This window comes from Anarhichas minor, unplaced genomic scaffold, assembly GCF_050575085.1.
Source record: "Anarhichas minor isolate MPS153535 unplaced genomic scaffold, ASM5057508v1 ptg000033l, whole genome shotgun sequence".
NCBI lineage: Eukaryota > Metazoa > Chordata > Actinopteri > Perciformes > Anarhichadidae > Anarhichas > Anarhichas minor.
This window is the reverse complement of record NW_027466479.1, coordinates 11468290-11485954: the sequence shown is the minus strand read 5'-3', so window position 1 is coordinate 11485954 and position 17665 is coordinate 11468290. Positions and strand designations below refer to the sequence as shown.

The 17665-nt window shown below is 41.3% G+C and overlaps 1 protein-coding gene across 1 annotated transcript in view; it reads right to left on the bottom strand.

Moving 5' to 3' along the window:
* Nucleotides 1–17665, bottom strand: part of csmd3b (CUB and Sushi multiple domains 3b) — a 241463-nt gene that overhangs the window by 86550 nt on the left and 137248 nt on the right. The window contains exons 9-11 of the mRNA XM_076106168.1: nucleotides 15613–15734; nucleotides 6826–6929; nucleotides 5442–5554 (exon numbers count right to left, since the gene is read on the bottom strand). Coding sequence (XP_075962283.1) covers nucleotides 5442–5554; nucleotides 6826–6929; nucleotides 15613–15734 — 339 coding nt within the window. The remainder of the gene's footprint in view (nucleotides 1–5441; nucleotides 5555–6825; nucleotides 6930–15612; nucleotides 15735–17665) is intronic.

Genomic DNA, 17665 nt, shown 5'->3' with positions numbered 1-17665 from the left:
TTTCATGGTGTTTCACTCGCTCTGAAGGAAATTCTGTTCAGCGCGGCGTGATTAAGAGGGTCCTGCTCTGTACCTGGACTACAGCGCTGCTGAACTAACTGCAGGCGGTCAGCTAGGATGGAGTTTCATGACTGAAAATATGAGAGGCTGTTGTTATTGAGCTTAATCATGCTTCAAAATGTGTTGTCCTTCAGTGAATTATATGTAAATACGACACCGTGTAGAGTTCAGTTCCATTGTTTCTGTTCTTCCACTGCCTCCAATGCCAACATGTTTTCTCTCTTCCTCTCTTAATCTCTCCCTTTAGACCAGTCATGTAGTCTGCTTCATAAATGTTCAATCTTAATAATGAGACAACATGTCAATCTTTTCAACTCATCTACAGTTACATCCAAAACCAGAAACATGTGGGTGCACAAATGCAGGGAGACATGGAGAAAACACAAACACACACATTGCACTCTCTCTGTCCCTCCCAGCGCGTGCACACAGACACACACAAGCACACACACACACAACCGATCTACCCAACCAGGGGTCAGCTGTGCTGTAAAAATCCACCTTGACATCTTCTCCTCCTATAAAATACACCACATATTAAAAACTATAAAAAAAAAAACAGATGAAAAATCTAAAATGAAATCTCAAAAGTAACAGCTGACATTATAACTCGGTGAAGAGAAGAGAAAAACAGAAGCCCAAACAGCGATGATAGAGATGAATGAGAATTTTCTTTATACTTCTTTTGACAGCATCATGTGTTTGAGCCTTCGCTGCAGAGCAATTGCAGGTAAGCTAATAGCATTTGATGTGATAAACCAAGTAATATCTAGCATTTTAAGCAAACTAGATAACAAAAGCATTCGTCATGAGATTGACACATGTACCATCGAGCCTTCTTTTACAACTGGCTGCGAGGCAGGCACTTGATGTTTATGCTGCACTTTGTAGTCTCCAAGCACAGCGTTATATAACACAGGATGATGGGATAATGCTGGAATGATGCACTTAAAAAAGCCGGGGCTCGAGGGAATGACTCATCGCTGGAAACAAATTCTCAAATTCACCACTTGAATGTATTTCAACGTAAATGGATGAGAGGTGAGACAAATATTTGCACACTGCTTTTTTTAAATTTTCCTTTTAGGCCAACATGTTGCAAATGTGGTGATTATACAGACATGTCTTACAGGCAGATTTATGTACTGTATTAAAATATACACTTATTATATTGGTAATGTATACTTTACTGAGCAGTTGTCCTAACCTATATATAAATACATATTAGGAATGGTATTTATTATCCAGTTCCGATGGCCCTCATGTCTGGCATCAAAATAGACACAACGCACACTGGTGACAGGTGACAGGTGTCTTTACTTGTCACGTCCATGGTCACAATGTGGCTTCAGTGAGCAGCAGGTGAGTGAGGTGCAAATGAGCACCTGTGCCTGTTTCAATTGGCAGGAATCAGCTGCTACTCCTAAGTGGGGCAGAAGGTTTTCTTTCTCCGTGTGGAGTGTTGAATCCTGCGTCAAACCAATTGGCAGCTGCTGCATTTATATTAAGGACGGCAATGGCAGCGCTCTAAATTCTCTGCGGCGGCCCCTAAAATCTCAAAAGTAAGATGAGCTGGAGACAGAATACTGCTGAGGCCCCTCAGAGATCTTACCGACAATTTGAAGACACAAAACACTCAGTGATGACAAAGAGGCATGTGAGAAGAGGAACTGAAGCAGGTGAGACCAGATACACAGAGCCTCCCTTCTGACTGAGAATGTGAGTGTAATATTACATTACATATATTAATTTATGAGATGGACTTTATTCAGAAAGGGTTTATCTGATACCTGCCCATTCCAAGAAGAAAATTCAGCGCATTTCCTCTGCCCGCTCTGTGTTGTATGACGTTGGTCATTCAGTTTGAATAACAATACAAATTCACATATTGAATATGTTTTATTTATTCAAGCGATGTGTACAATTAGAACACTATTTGTATAACATCAGTGTACTGTCATGAGGTAATGTTTTCAAGACTGGCTCATACAATTCATAAAACATTATACTCATTATTATTCTCATTCTCACCCCCCTCAAAAAGTCAAAACTGTATTTTTAACTATAGTAAGTAAATTATAATGGACACTGTATACAATAGATTCACTGGAAATAACCTGAGATACCCATTGTAATCTTATTGAGTGACTTGCTATAACTTATAATTTTCAAACCAACCAAATAACAATTGTAAGTCAGATATTGTTCTGTAAATATAAACAGAGAAACCCTGACATGCAGCATATATGCAGTAACACACTCACTTATCTTTTTCATTATTCAGAAAAAGAAAACAAACCACTGAAATGCTGTTTTATTGATGCTGAACCCAAATGATAAAAGCACATGTAAGGAAAATATTATGCTTTGAAGGTGCTCGTACAGAGGTATCGGATAACTCCACAATCACTAACAAAAATATACACACACACACACACACACACAGATAAATTATGGTCTAAAATCTCAATGAGACCTCTTTATGGACTGTGCAGACAGATATATAAGCTTATGATGCATTTATTTATTCATAGAGTTGACAGAAACGCACTGAATCTTTAATGTAAGTTTTGTCAATAATGTCGCAGCGCTCCCTTAAATCAATAGCCGTGACACGATATGATTCAGGGTAGACGGAAAGACTGCCGTACAGGCAGTCTGGACGGCTATGTGTGCATGTGCAGTTTGGGTGTGTGATTTGTATGCCCTGCAACGGGGAGTGGAGTCAAAGTATTGCTAGGTTGGTGACCTTGGCTTTAATAATAGATGAATGGTGACAAGAAAGAGAGAGGGACAGAGGGAGAATGATGAGACGGAGAGAAACAGAGACACAGACAGGGGGGGAGAAAGAGCGAGAGAAACATTGAAAGCGGGACTGGTCGGCTGAAAGACAACACAAGAGATGCCCCTGTTGGGTGTCTGACAAAAGGAAAAAGGATGTGAAAGAGAGAAGCACAGACAACAAACAACAGTGCATTAGAGAGCAACCTAGAGAGAAAAGGTTGTGATTGTAGAAGGAAGGGAAAGAGAGAGTGGTGATAGAGAGATGGCTAATGAGGAAAAATGACATGGATAGAGAGACAGACAGAGAGGGAAGGGAGAGGGGGAATGTGAGGAGTGAAAGTAGTGAGTGACTTGTTACAGCTTCGTTGGCTCACTGATGGAGGACCTGTCCGACGCACGCGCACACACACACACACACATACACACACACATTGTGTAGTGCATCAGTGACTTTGCAGCAAGGCTAGAGCCACTGATAATATTTATATTTCATAGTCAAGGTCTACGGGATGTGGCTTTGGGAATACAAACACACACACACACACACACACACACACACACACACATAATCTCTCTCTATCTCACTCTCCACCCTTTTCTTTCTCAAAAACACACACACATCTCACAAAGCCACCCAGTAACAGCACAGGCGTCCACCTTTATAGTAAATCTTGTGGGTGATGGAGCCAGCACTCAGAGAAAAACACATTGATCTTTGAGTATTGATGGAACTTTTCAGGGTATTTGGGTTCGACTGAGCGAGCCTAATTTTGGGATAACATACATCCAGGTGTGTGTGTGCGTGTGCATGTGTGTGTGTGTGTGTGTGTGGGGGGGGGGGGGTAAATAGTGTTTGATTCATGATGTTTCTTCTTATTTGTACTTTTTTCAACAACAAAATGCATTTTTGAACTGCATTTTTGTTGTTTATCCGTCGACATATACTTTAACACCACTATATCTGTGAAAAATAACGTTAGACCAGTCCAGTGGAAACTACACACAATTTTCTGGCATTTCGCTATGCTTGTAGGAAGAATACACAATTCTCCATTGTTAAAAGCATATAGATGATAACTATACTGTAGTGAATATTGACAGCGTAATCTCTGAAAATAAAAGAAAGTCAGGCCCTCATGCTCATACAGTGGAGTATTATTATAAAGCATGGATGCATTCTAATGCTGGTTCTCTCCATTAACTTTGGGGAAATTATTCAGAAGAAATGAATGAGGATACGTGCAGCTATTGCGGAGCCCCCCATTATGATTTCCAGTTGGTTTGACACCCTGGATATTTTTAAGGGTGAACATGAGGTAATTCATTATTTATTATTTGAATAACTCTTGTTGTTACATGTATATAAAATGCTGCAACATAAAAAAAAATACACTATCATATATGCGTTTGTCTTTTCTTTCGATCACCATTTAATCCCTGTATTGTTTGAACTTCACATTGAAACTCAAGGAGAAAAGAGGGCAAAGATATATCAAAACAACATGCCGTTGTCCCACCACTTTTGGAACTCATTGCATTACCAGACTCAGCACTGTGACCTCATTATGACAATAAATCCAAAGATGATGACACCCAAATGAGGCACACAAAGTTAATTTCTGCAGCAAAGCTCACCCCTTTGTTGTTCATGGACTATAATCAGACTCACAAGACATTCATCAAATAGAGAACTTTGTAAAGGTTCATAATTTCAGGACGGCAGGAGCTGAACCAACAGGACAGATACAGACTGTTTTTTATTGGTCTCAAGCTAAAGGTCAGTTACTGCTAGACAAACGTTTATTCCAAACCTAGCAAATAAAAGATTATTTCTCTGAAGAGAATGAATCTTTTCCATGTCAATTGATCCACAAGTTTGGTCTGTCTTGCAGTTGCAAGCTCCTTTCCCCTGAACGCAGTGGTGAGAAGAGACCAGCGGGGCAAAGCCGTCACCTAGGTTTATAACCTACTCTGTATCCCGAGAATTCCCTTGAGTCAATTGCTTTAAAGACTTCATTATCTGGTGACCTGATTGACTGTGGGCTGAGCGATACGTGCAACCAACAAACATGTCCCCCAATGTTCTTGTTATATCTTAATGATGATTGAAACAAAATTAGGGACGAGTCAGAAGTCAGTGAATTGACTTAGTAAGTGAAACAGCAATATCTTACTGCTAACATTTAACAAAACTATCATAACTAACTAATGTTAGCAAACATATCATAGCGTATAAGCTACTAGTCATACCCGAGCTCCCAGGAACAGTGTTGACCTGTGGAGCAATTTTGACGTAGAGGCTGCACGTGTTGCAACTCCTGCGTTCATCACGTCACACAAACTGGCCCCAAAAAGCATCTTTCCCCAACACACAATCATCGGAAAATAAGCGACTGTCGAATAGTTGCACCCGTGATGGAGCACAACTCACGGAGATGGTTCCTTGTTCTAGCAACACACCTTTCTCTGTGTGCAGCCTACTAAAAAGCCTCTGCGCTCATCTTTATTTTTTAGTTGGGAAATACATCTTCCCCATCACTCACATAGATGCCATTTACTTTTTCCCTCTCACACACAAACACATGGTCATTGCTTACCCTTATAGTTGATCTTGAATCCTATCGATCCGACACTCTCATCTGACTGCAGGTGAAGCCACATCTGGTGGGTCATGCTGACTATCAGGTCAGGAACAAAGCTCCCCGATAGGCTGGAGCAGAACAAACACATTTGTATTAAATTATCGACATAATAATCACCATTATAAAAAAGTATAATATTCATCACCGCAATCATAGCCGTAATCAAATTCTCAAGTGCTGATCCCAGTGTGAACAAATTGCTGGAACATACTGTGCTGGAGATGAATGCTTTGATTTGCTTTGGTTTTGCAGAATGCTGCCTCAGGAAAGCAAATTGCTCAGTGTACATTCATTTGATCCACCGTTTGTTTTTTTCCGGCTGCCAACACCTTTTAGGCACGAAAGTTAACAGCGACGGACTCCAAAGTGAAGTGAAAAGAAGGTCCGCATCTGTTACGCTTTTGGCCACTGCAGGAGCACTTTCAAAATTTAGGAGCGGTTCATCATTTAAGTGGAGCACACATAATGCAGACTGCCGTTTTATGGGCTGACTAATTGCGACAAAGAAGATGGAGGATTTTCGTGCTAGCTGGCAGCTGACGGCTTAAATCAAGAACCAGAATGAAAATGGACACAGTTTTTACTCTGATCAATTTGGCTTTACGCGGAACATATTAACTGTGTTGTGAGGCGTTTGATAGAAGGACAATAGCGCTGCTGCTCATGAAGGCCATTATGGAAACCTGCTGTGTGTGGCACAATCTGCTTCTTAAAATCACTAAAAGAAAATGCAGAAATGCAGCTAAGGCAGCGCATTATCTGAAAGTTATTGCATTTATACTTAAGGAGTTTATTTCATGACATTACTTTGGTGAAGCTGTTTTGCAGCCATAATCAGCCTGGTACGACAGTAGACCCTGCTCTGTATGCATCTCATCATTACAGCTTTAAGAAGACAACTGAACTTCATATGCAGGATTTTCAAGCAAGGTAGAAGCTTTGAGTGCTGTTTTTTTTTTGTCAATGACCTCTTTGAATTTGAAGGATGTTGGGAGGTTGCTTTTTAGTAAAAAGTAGTAAAAGTAAAACATTATGTAAGGATTATAAATCAAACATCAGTGATACTTAGTTGCCTTTAAAAAAACCTTGTTCTCACCGTTCTTTTTTTTTTTTACGAGCAGCTAGTACACTATTCATGTTGACATAGAGAGATGATACAGTGTTGGACCTCCTTTGATTCAGAAAGGAATAATGTAGCAAAGTCAGGTTTCTATATTTCTAAAGTTTTCTTGTAGCGTTTTAAAGTCTGTCTACATTTGATACATGCTGTCCTCAAGCCAACAAACAAAACTTTTCACAAGACATAAATGTGTATGTAAAAGGATAGCGTAATACTTACACCTGCAGTATAGCTGTAGGATCGCCCACCTCCCCTCCATCTCCTATGGTCAGAGTATCATAGGCTATCTCCAGGTCAAACTCCTCAAAGTTGATCTGGATTACCTAAAGTTCACAAACAAAAACACGGACATATACATGTCAGTTTAGAGCTACGTCCAGACCAACCCAGTCAAAATCAATCTGGGATTCAACAGTAGGATAGTGAGGGCTACCAAAGCAATAGCCAGAAGAGTAAGAAGAAGATCCTGAGAGTTTTTGGGCCAATGTTAGGACAACTTTTTCTTGTCAAATTATGACTTCTTCCTCATACTGTAATATTACATAAATTACAGCTTTATTCTCACAATGTTAAAACGTTTGCCTTTGTCTCAACTTCACTGCTGAAATGCCTCAACTATTTCCTTTAAATATTGTGACTTTCGGTTGAAATTACCACTTTATTCCCATAATTTAACAGCTTTCTTTCTCAAAAATATTTTGACTTGAGGAAAATAGCTGCGTTAAATGCACTGATACCACGGAGGACAGATTTCCTGAAATAATGACTTTGAAAATGAACTGAAATAAGAAAAAGCAAAAAGGAAATTCCAATTAAAAATGTAAGTCATGGTCAAAAAAATTAAATGAGAAATTACATGAAATGATATTGCCCTCCACTGACACCAATCATAGCCAGTATGCTCTATAGCTGTTGTTATATTTAGACTTTCAGCTATGACCATATCAAAGACATATTTCCCTCTCGTGGAATTATATATAAATTATACTTTACCCAAGACTAAATCATTGGAATTTATTAATGCATCCTACAATGTGGTATGGTTTAATTCAGTGTTTCAAGAATAACTCTGAAGAGACAAGAAACACCTCCTGGGCTGCACTCGAAGCTGGGAGAATCAGCACAGAGCTCAAGACTCTGATCGGGAATTATTAAACCAACACTGTTTCATCTGAGACCAGAGAGAAAGACATTTGGCGGAGGAAGGAGAGACGTCAGAAAGGATGAGAAGGGACAGAGAGAGGAGAGGAGATAGAGAGAAGGAAGAGGATGGAGGCAGGTGGAAGAAGGAAGGATAAAGGAAGTGGCAACAAAGAGGAGTGGTGGGCAATAATGAGCACGTCTTTGATGCTAGCAATGTGCAGTGTGAGAATATTTCAAACTAGAATTCTGACTTGACCCTCAGGGGGAGACTAAAACCTCACTCTGCCCATCCTTCCTCCTCTTCCTCTTTCCTTGTGAGGAATTTCCAGATTTCCAGATTCAATATTCTGCTGGAGGACTTCAAAAACATCCAAAACATCATACTGGTCTGAGTCTCCTCTATGCTGGCTTGTTAACAGTGAGCATATTTACGTGCTTATCAATATCTTCTTATTTCAGAGCATCTGTTTTTGTCGTCTGTATTCAAACATTCTCTTTGAGTCAGGCATCATGAATATAGTTTGGTTTTATTCACCTTCACTATCTGCAACATGGGCACCTGAAGTATAAACAGCTTATCCTCACTATGACCATGGAATCCGTGAAGAAAGAAGGAACAAATGAAAAAGTGAACACACAACACAGTGGCCATGCTATTCCACCCACCTGCTGTTAAACTGTTTATCTGTTGGCGGTATTGCCTGATTCGCTTTTCTTCATGGGGTTGATTTTTTATTTATTTCACACCAAGGAGCTCAGTTAATTCTTGATTTTGCTTGTGGCAGCAGAAGCAGACTTAGTTTTGGTTTGACTTTGCGTCGACATGAAATACAACAACGGGCGAAGCCAATGCCAAAATAAAAATCGAGTGAGCTGAAAAGCACCAACACCACCATCTTCTGCTTGGACCAGAAAGCAGTAAAACGAGGTCTACCAGGATGAAGCAGTGATCTGTCCATTGCTCATAATGCTGACTCAGTCTTATCGCCATATAATGCAGATTGGATTAAAGCATCACCTACAAACCTGCTAAACTCTCTCTGGCAAGCACACACACGCACACAGCAACACACTCACTCATTGAGACAGGCCCAGCTTTGTGGAGATTAATGTGTCTATTTCTGTGATTACATAGTCACCATTCTCACACTTATCACAATATTCCTACAGACGTGGGCAAAATTGTTGGTACCCTTCCGTTAAAGACAGAAAAACCCACAATGGTCACTGAAATAACTTGAAAATGACAAAAGTAATAATAAATAAAAATGTACTGAAAATGAACTAATGAAAATCATACAAAGCTTTTGAATAGTGGTTCAACAGAATCATTAAAAAAAAAAAACTAATGAAAATGGCCTGGACAAAAACGATGGTACCCTTAACTTAATATTTTGTTGCACAACCTTTTGAGGCAATCACTGCAATCAAGCGATTTCTGTAACTCTCAATGAGACTTCTGCACCTGTCAACAGGTATATTGGCCCACTCCTCGTGAGCAACCTGCTCCAGCTGTCTCAGGTTTGAAGGGTGCCTTCTCCAGACTGCATGTTTCAGCTCCTTGCACAGATGTTCAATAGGATTTAGATCAGGGCTCATAGAAGGCCACTTCACAATAGTCCAATGTTTTGCTCTTAGCCATTCTTGGGTGTGTGAACATAGATCTGATGTGACTTGCCAAAAAGCTCCAGTTTTGAAACTGGAATGTGCCAAAATGCATTTTGACAAGCCACAAAGCTTCTGGGAGAATGTCCTTTGGACAGAAGAGACAAAACTGGAGCTTTTTGTTAAGTCACATCAGCTCTATGTTCACAGACACAAAAATGAAGCATACAAAGAAAATAACACTGTACCTACTGTGAAACATGGAGGAGGCTCGGTTATGTTCTGGGGCTGCTTTGCTGCATCTGGCACAGGGTGTCTTGAATCAGTGCAGGGTACAATGAAATCTCAAGACTACCAAGGCATTCTGGAGCGAAATGTGCTGCCCAGTGTCAGAAAGCTTGGTCCCAGTCGCAGGTCATGGGTGACATTCAGTGACCGTTGTGGGTTTTGGGTACCAACAATTTTGTCCACGTGTGTATAAGCCCAAAGCAGGCTTTCAAATACAACAGCAAGTCAGACGATAAATAAGGTACACCGGTATATGTAGTGAATGTTTTTATTTTTATTTTATTCATTTTATTCAAAGGCAAGACCAGATCCCACATTTAAAGGGTTAATCATTATTATTATCAGAGGGACAATGTCCATGACCATGTTACATACCTTTGTTGCATATTCATGTTTCAATAACCAGCTCACTTTAGTAGTTACAGTATGTTCAGTATACGGTACGTGATGTACTGGTTGGATTTCATACAGACTTTAGTCTTTTGGGCTGGGCTCATCAAAAGTCTAATTTGAAAAGAAAATGTATGTCATGCCAATAAACAAATCCCTCTGGGCTCATATTTGCCGTCAAACTTCAAACAGTGTTTTACGATTGAAAAATATTCCTAAAGGTTCCTATTATGTCACAGCGGTGAGTAGATGCTGTGCTGCTACAGCTGCCACATGCATCCATGTGTCTGAAAAGAGAAACTTCCCTTTCTCGATGCGAATTATTAATATTTGGATTCCATTTGAGCGTGCAGTTCGTATCGAGTATTTCCTCAAAACTGCTTTTACCCCAAAAAGTCTGTTTGGGTCACGGCAATGAAGGTGACAAAAAAATTCTAACAAATCCTGAAAATGAAAAGGAGATCAGTTGCTGAGCAGGTAGCACCTGATGGAAAGCGCTAGGAATAATGCCCGTCAGTGGCTTTAGTTAGTTGCATATGTAATGGAGACCATCCAGCCTTCTTTGTTAGTGTGGCAGGAGAAAGGCCGGACCTGTTTGTCCATGCAGTGAATAAAGTCAGACGAGGGCTTGTGTGCCCCGATGATGGAAACTAGACTATCTATCTCCTTGTATACGTCCTTTACAGAATCCCCTAATGCCACATCAGCACTGTTCACACAGCATTAAACGCAGCTGGGATATAGCTACATTAGACTGTGCCCATGTGCGTGTGTAAGAATGTGAACACTGTACTGAAAGCAACTTAGATTGGAACCTCATTACCGACAGTGTGTGGGTTAATGTTTATGCGTGCGTTCTGCATCTTTTTCTGTGTAGTGTGTGTGTGTGTGTGTGTGTGTGTGTGTGTGCGAGCGATAGATGAAACTGAACACTCTACATATTTCTCCTCTCCTCTAATAGGTTGCGTTCATAGAAACATCCACCTCTCTCTCTCTCTCTATTGCCTATCTTTCCCTCCCTCTTGCTGTCACACTCTTGGCCCTCTCTCTTTCTAATTGGCTGCTGCATTCCGTTTCTCCATCCATCTATGGCTTCTAGCCAATGAGGCGACAGAATTGGATTTCTGCTTGATAAAGCACTTCCTTTGGTTGTCGTGGAGACAATGAGGTGGGGGGGGGGGGGGGGGAGTCTCCTCCCTGGCCATACCGTAATAAGATCAAGGGATACCTTGAAGATACAGTTACTGTAGGAATATCCGGAACACCTGGCGAGCTACACAGTCAGTGATGCAAAGAGGGCACAGACAGGGCCGCGGAATAATAGATTGTCTGGGACAGTGTTACAGTAAACCCGCTGCCACGCGCTCGCCTTGAACATGCTTCTGCCTAGATGGTATAAATTGCACCATTGTTAGATGACTCTGGCTTTAGCTGATGAAGACTGATGGGCAAAGCCCTTTTGCAACTTTGTATTTTCTCCCCACTACTGATTCATTGAGCTGAATCCGCCAGGTGTCTCCTTTTTTTTTAGACACCAACTCTGCACAGAAACCTGCAGGAAAGGTTATGTGGGCTGTGGCTTTTACTGTTGCTATGCTATACCGTACTGAAAAATGCATTTAAATCAAAGAGCTCTTTTACTTGATGTTTACCACATTTAAACCTGAGCCGGAAAGAAAGTGCTATGCATCTCGTCTCGACAGGAGGATGCAGAAGCACGCCATTCGATCACTAATAGCGACTAAAAGAAGCCAGTGCAGTCATCTTCTTGTCTTGTGATTTCTGCCTCATGGCTTCAGTGTGTTTGTCGGATTTCTGTAGGCCCCCACAGGGCATTACTGAATTCAATGCCTGCCAATTAGTACACAGAAAGCCTCCCCACAAGTGAAACTTTCCTTTCTTACTGAACGCGGGGGCATTACTTTTTCCCTGGTTGTAGTGGTGATACTGAACTAAATATGCAGCATGGCAGCACTGCAGTAGTATTCTTATATCCATGGGTTATGCATTACACTTGGCATGCAAATGCGTGTGAAGTGACGCAAAGCCAGTTCATTTTTTAATGCTGTCAGTTTATATAACAGGGCACGGCCTAACATTTGCATGTTCACCAGTGAACACAATAGCTGACACAGACATGAAGTTGCAATAAATGTCACGTTAACTTGTGCATCATAAACAGATGATATGGAGAAAGTGCTTCAACTCGTTGATATAATGGAAGATGGCAACATTAGGAGAGCAAAAGAAGAAACTAAATGATGGGGAAAATGAAGAAAAGACAATAGTACAGTAAGATCTGTTTTCTGAAAAAAGATAGAAGAGAAGACAAAAAAAGAGTAGAGAGTATAGTATAGTAATGGCCATCCCGTCATGCCATCCCCAAGGTTAAATGAGAACAGGGGAGAATGAATTGGCTCTAAAGGCTCATTCTGCCAAAACTAAATGAAGCAATAACATCAGAGAGCTATAGAACCCCATTAGCACTTAACTTGGGAGAGAGGGAGCAAAGGGTTGGGCAGACAAAGAGGGATAGAGGGAATGTGGCTGACAGAGACAAAAAGAGACAAAGAGAAGAGAGAGTGTGTTATGGAAACCCAGTGTCTCTAGGAGGAGACAGTGAGAAATGTAGAATATGAGTGAGGATGGGTGCAATGGAGAGAGTGATACGAGTGCCCTCGTCCTCCTGCCTCTTTCTCCATAGTAATATGATGGTTTCAGGCTGAGCTCCTTAATGAAGAATCTGGGTAATTCTGAGGACAGTGCCTCTGGGAGTGAGGGGGGTGCAGGGATGGGTAGTGTAAAAAAAAGAGACAAAAAGAAGGATGAGAGAAGGGGAATATGAGAAAAAAAAGCAAAAGGATGAAATAGGGAGAGACGTGTACAAGCAATAAAAAAAGCGATGCTCTGCTGGTGGGAGAGGAAGGCTGAGTGTGTTGTGGTGCTTGCACCATGACTCTCTTCCCCATCTTCAGACTCAAGACTCTGCCTCTTGTCCGTGTCCCAGTGTGTGTTTGTGTTTCTGGTTGCCTTCTCTCCTCAGGAGATCAACTGACCACTCACCCTTTAACCGCCCTTAAGTCCTCATCAGCCTCCTAATTGAAGATAACTTTTCACTGCCGGTATGCCAGATCATCCGTGCTCCCACTATATTCTATTCCCCTCCGCCCGTCTGCCTCTACCAGCTGCCCAACATAAGCCTGCTTTTAAACTAGTAAATTACATTTAACTCCGCTAGATGTGAAACTGCAATTTCCTTTTGCCATGTAAGATCGTACGGTCTTCAACCATCATGAACCTACAAACACTGAGATGTTCACAAACTGTGAATGTTCCTAAATAGACGGTGACCAATGTCTGTCAACCATTTAATTTTGCAACCTTGAAATCAAACATAACAAACTCAACATTATGATATGCTGTGTCGCAACGCCATTTATGTGATTTATTTGCCAATGTATTAAAAGCTTCCAATATGTGATCACCCCTATTCATTCAATAAATGTGTACTGACATGCACGGTATTGGCTTTGTTAAAGTACAGCTCTTCTCAGAACGTTACTTAAATCGTAATGCATGTCACTGAAGTATTTCTAAACTTTAAAAACATATTATTTTTGACAAAAATGTATCTTCAAATTGATTGATTAATGCTATTTAAACTTTTTAAAGCAAATCCACTGGAAAGAAATGACACTTATCTGACGGCAGTAAGACACGTCTGACAGTACCTAAGATGACAATCCATGACATTCACATATTGAGGTTTTAAGTTTCTTTATGAAACTATTAATATTCATGCTCTTATATGTGCCTCTTCACAGGTGTCCTGCATGAATAAAACAACTTGCCAAGAGAGATGAAAAGTGAATGAAAATGGGAAATCATTTGGAGTAATACTAAATGATTTGTCAGTCTTTGTCATGCTCATCCCCTGCTCTTGCTTTGTAACTTCATCTGTCTCTTTAAATGGGCTTAGTATATTAAGAAGCCTCCATTCCTCTGTCTCACACAATTTCCATAAGTGTCCAGTTCCATTTGCCTTCAGATCAGTTTATTGTGACGTTTTAGGCATTTTGTGCAAGGCAATGAGGACATGTTATCAGAGAGAAAGAGGGAGGACCAGTCGGACTTGATTTGGTTTGGTTTGGTTTGTGTGGTGGGTGTCTTAGCCCCTCAGGCACTGCATCTGTGCTCGTTCTCAGTGGATGTCCGACCCCTGAAGATCTCAAGTTTGATGTAGTGTTTCACGTTGTGCATGACATATTGTATATACGATGCAGTGTGACAGAAGCCATGCATATGATTCAGTATGGTGCATGACATGCACATGAAATAAAATGGAACAAGACAGCATATGTTAGGGTACTTTCCGTAAATCTTTTAAAGATAGGAGGCTATTAAAATGACTTGACATAGCTTCAGCTGATCTGGTCTTCAATCAGGTCAACGTGTTTGGCAATTTCCATAATCATACGTAACACACATACACATTCATTTACAACTTCTTGCGCACGTCACACACACACACATGCACTCATGAACAGTGTGCAGAAGGGCATTAGTATTATAGCCTTCAACAGTCACATACTCATTGTAGCCTTCAACAGAAAATGTATTGCTCTAGGACATAAACCAGAGGCCTTGGGCTCCGACAGTGAGAGTTGTGATTCAGAGGAGGAGAGAGAGAGAGAGAGAGAGAGAGAGAGAGAGAGAGAGAGAGAGAGAGAGAGAGAGAGAGAGAGAGAGAGAGAGAGAGAGAGAGAGAGAGAGAGAGAGACACAGGTTTTGAGCAAGAGCAACGCGTGTGTGTGTGTGTGTTAGAGTATTTGTGTGGGTGTTAAAAGAGCCACGGTGTGTATTTGAGCACACCCACACACGTGTGTTAAAGTGTATCTGTGTGTGCGTGTGAGTGTGCGCGCATATGTGTATGTGCGTCCCCATGGTGCTGACGCAGGTGTTGCCATAGACGACAGAGCGGTCACCACAGTGACCCTGAGTGGAATAAGGAAGTGTCTCCTGAATACCAATGAGATTCCTCCTGGGACATAAAGGGACCAATCACAGCTATCATCTCACCTCCAGCCTATCGCCTGCCCCTCAGCAGGATTAACCAATCAGAATTAGACACTGATATGCTCCGACTCGCAGATCATTTACAGTATCTCATACATGAATTATCATCAACACATTTCAATTCTGAAAATAATGCTGCTAAGCTGACTTTGTTATTGCCGGTAAGGCCTGCTGTGTTATATTGATATTAATTACATTGAATGCGTAGAATTCAAATGGAGCAAAGCCCAGTTGAAAGCTAGTTTAGGCAGACAACCTGAGCTGAGTTGCTACACACATGACATATTACTTTGTGCATTACATCTACATGTGTACACATGTAGTATGACACAAGTATGGCACATGTCACAAATTATTTGTGATGCAATAAACACATGAAATGGTCATATGCCATTTCGTTCCAAAGTGATGAATAGCAATGTGTGTCAATTGACAACAGCAATTTGAACATGAGAGTTTGCTTGACAGACAGACAAAGACGGAGAGAGAGAGAAGGCGATTTACCTTGTTGGGATTTGAAGCAGTAATTATCCACACACACTGTGCGTTGCTCTCGTATTGAATTGGGAAGTTAGGAGATGTAAAGGTTCCTGACGGCCCTTGAAGATTACTGCCACATGTCTTCACTGTGAACGGAACAAACAAAAATAAATTGTTATTAGCAGCAACTGTAGCATTTGTAGTATTAGCAACAACAATTGAGAGGCAATTACCTTTAGAATTAAGCCATTAGGTATATGCTTAGCCACTGAGTCTCAGAACAAACACAACAGCAAAATATAGAACAGTTGGTGGATCAAAGATGCCGTGGAGAGAAAAAACAATTAAAAGTGACGCGACTGCAATGCTAACAGTGTGGTGACAGAAAGAGAGAAGAGGAGACCCGAACAGAAAGAAGAACAGCAGGTCAGAACGATGTTATTGATACTGTCAGCGACATCTCCCTCGATAGAAGTACTTAATTGGAAGCTATTGGCTGTGAAATACCACAGGATTAGCTGGTATTGACTGATAGAGACACTCGCCAGCAATTTACTCTCAAAATCTATTTAAAGTCAACAACCTCCAACTACTCGCAGGGTAAGAATTATATTTGGTCTTAAAAAAGAACTGAAACGCACATCTCACATTAGATATCACAGCAGGATGTAACAGATACAGCTTCTACTTGAGCAATAAAGCAAAGTGTTGTAAAAGTGTACCATGCAGTATGCCAACACAAAGTCATATGAACTCACAAACACTGACTGTGAAGCTACCACTCAGTGTGGTGTTGAAAATGACACATGCTAGTCGTTCAATAAACCAAGCAAGCCTTTATTAGGCTGTGTGTTCTGACTGATAGAGAACCTGCTTGTCTGTCCTTGGGTCGTCCTGTTAGAGTTGGGAGGTAATTTTCTGGTTGGTTTGAAGCAGTGTTTGTTCCTTAATTAGTTTGTTCAGCGGTAGGCCGCGGGAACACGTACAGTTAACAGCCATGCACACACACGCACACACAGAAACACAAAAGGACATGAACACATGCGGTTGATATGCACTGTGCAACCCGAGAAACACACAACGACGACATAATAGGCTTTCACGCACACACAGCTAGCGGTGTCACAGCAGACTTTCATGTGAGAGAACATTTTTAACATGCGTTCACATATAATTCACTCACCATGCAGAGACACAGTACACAGAAATGCATACTTTCAAGCACACACGCAAGCACACTACTGTGACTTAGTAGTTAGAAGGAAGGCAAGGTTCAAGTAAAAGCATCGTAGCACAGTGTGTTTGTGTTTCTTTGCGTGTGTGTGTAATGGGGTGTGTCCGTGTGGTGCTGTAAGAGAGTGTCAGAACATGTACAAGGCCCCTTAGAGACAACCCCCTATCTCTCCCGTCTGTCTCTCTGCCTATGTCTCCGAGTTGCCCCTGACTGAACCCGGTTGACGCTTGCTTCTCTAATGCATCTGAATGCATCTGCAGCTGACCTTCTCTTGCGTTCAGCTCACTGCAATTGATAACCCGATAGATACACAGAGATGAAGCGTGTGTGTGTGTGTGTGTGTTTGAGTTGCACGTGAAAAATGACTTGCATGTCTCAAAGTGTGTGTGTGTGTGTGTGTGTGTCTTTGTAACAGAGTGTGTATGCACGTGCGTTGACAGCTCAATCAGCGTGTCCTGAACGAATGGCCTTTCCTATCGCCCTGCCAACAGCAGAGTGGGAACGGGGTTGCTATAGCGATAGCGCGGAGAGAGTTATCACTGGAATTACCGGAGGAGCTAACATCCCATAATTTATACTAAACTCCACCCATCTCTCTGCGTCCCCCTGTCTGTCTGTCTCTATGCGCCTTTTATTCACGCTGTCTCGGTCCCTGTATCAGCCATTGTATACACTCCATGATTTACAGTACACTCTATCATTCGCTCTCTCTTTCTCTCTATTTGTCTTCCTGTCCCTTTCTGCTCCTGTCTTCTGCATGTTTCATTTATTAGAGGCAGACTCGTGAAGTACAATTTTGAGGTGCTTCATTGAGTATTTTCATTTCCCACTACTTTTTAAATT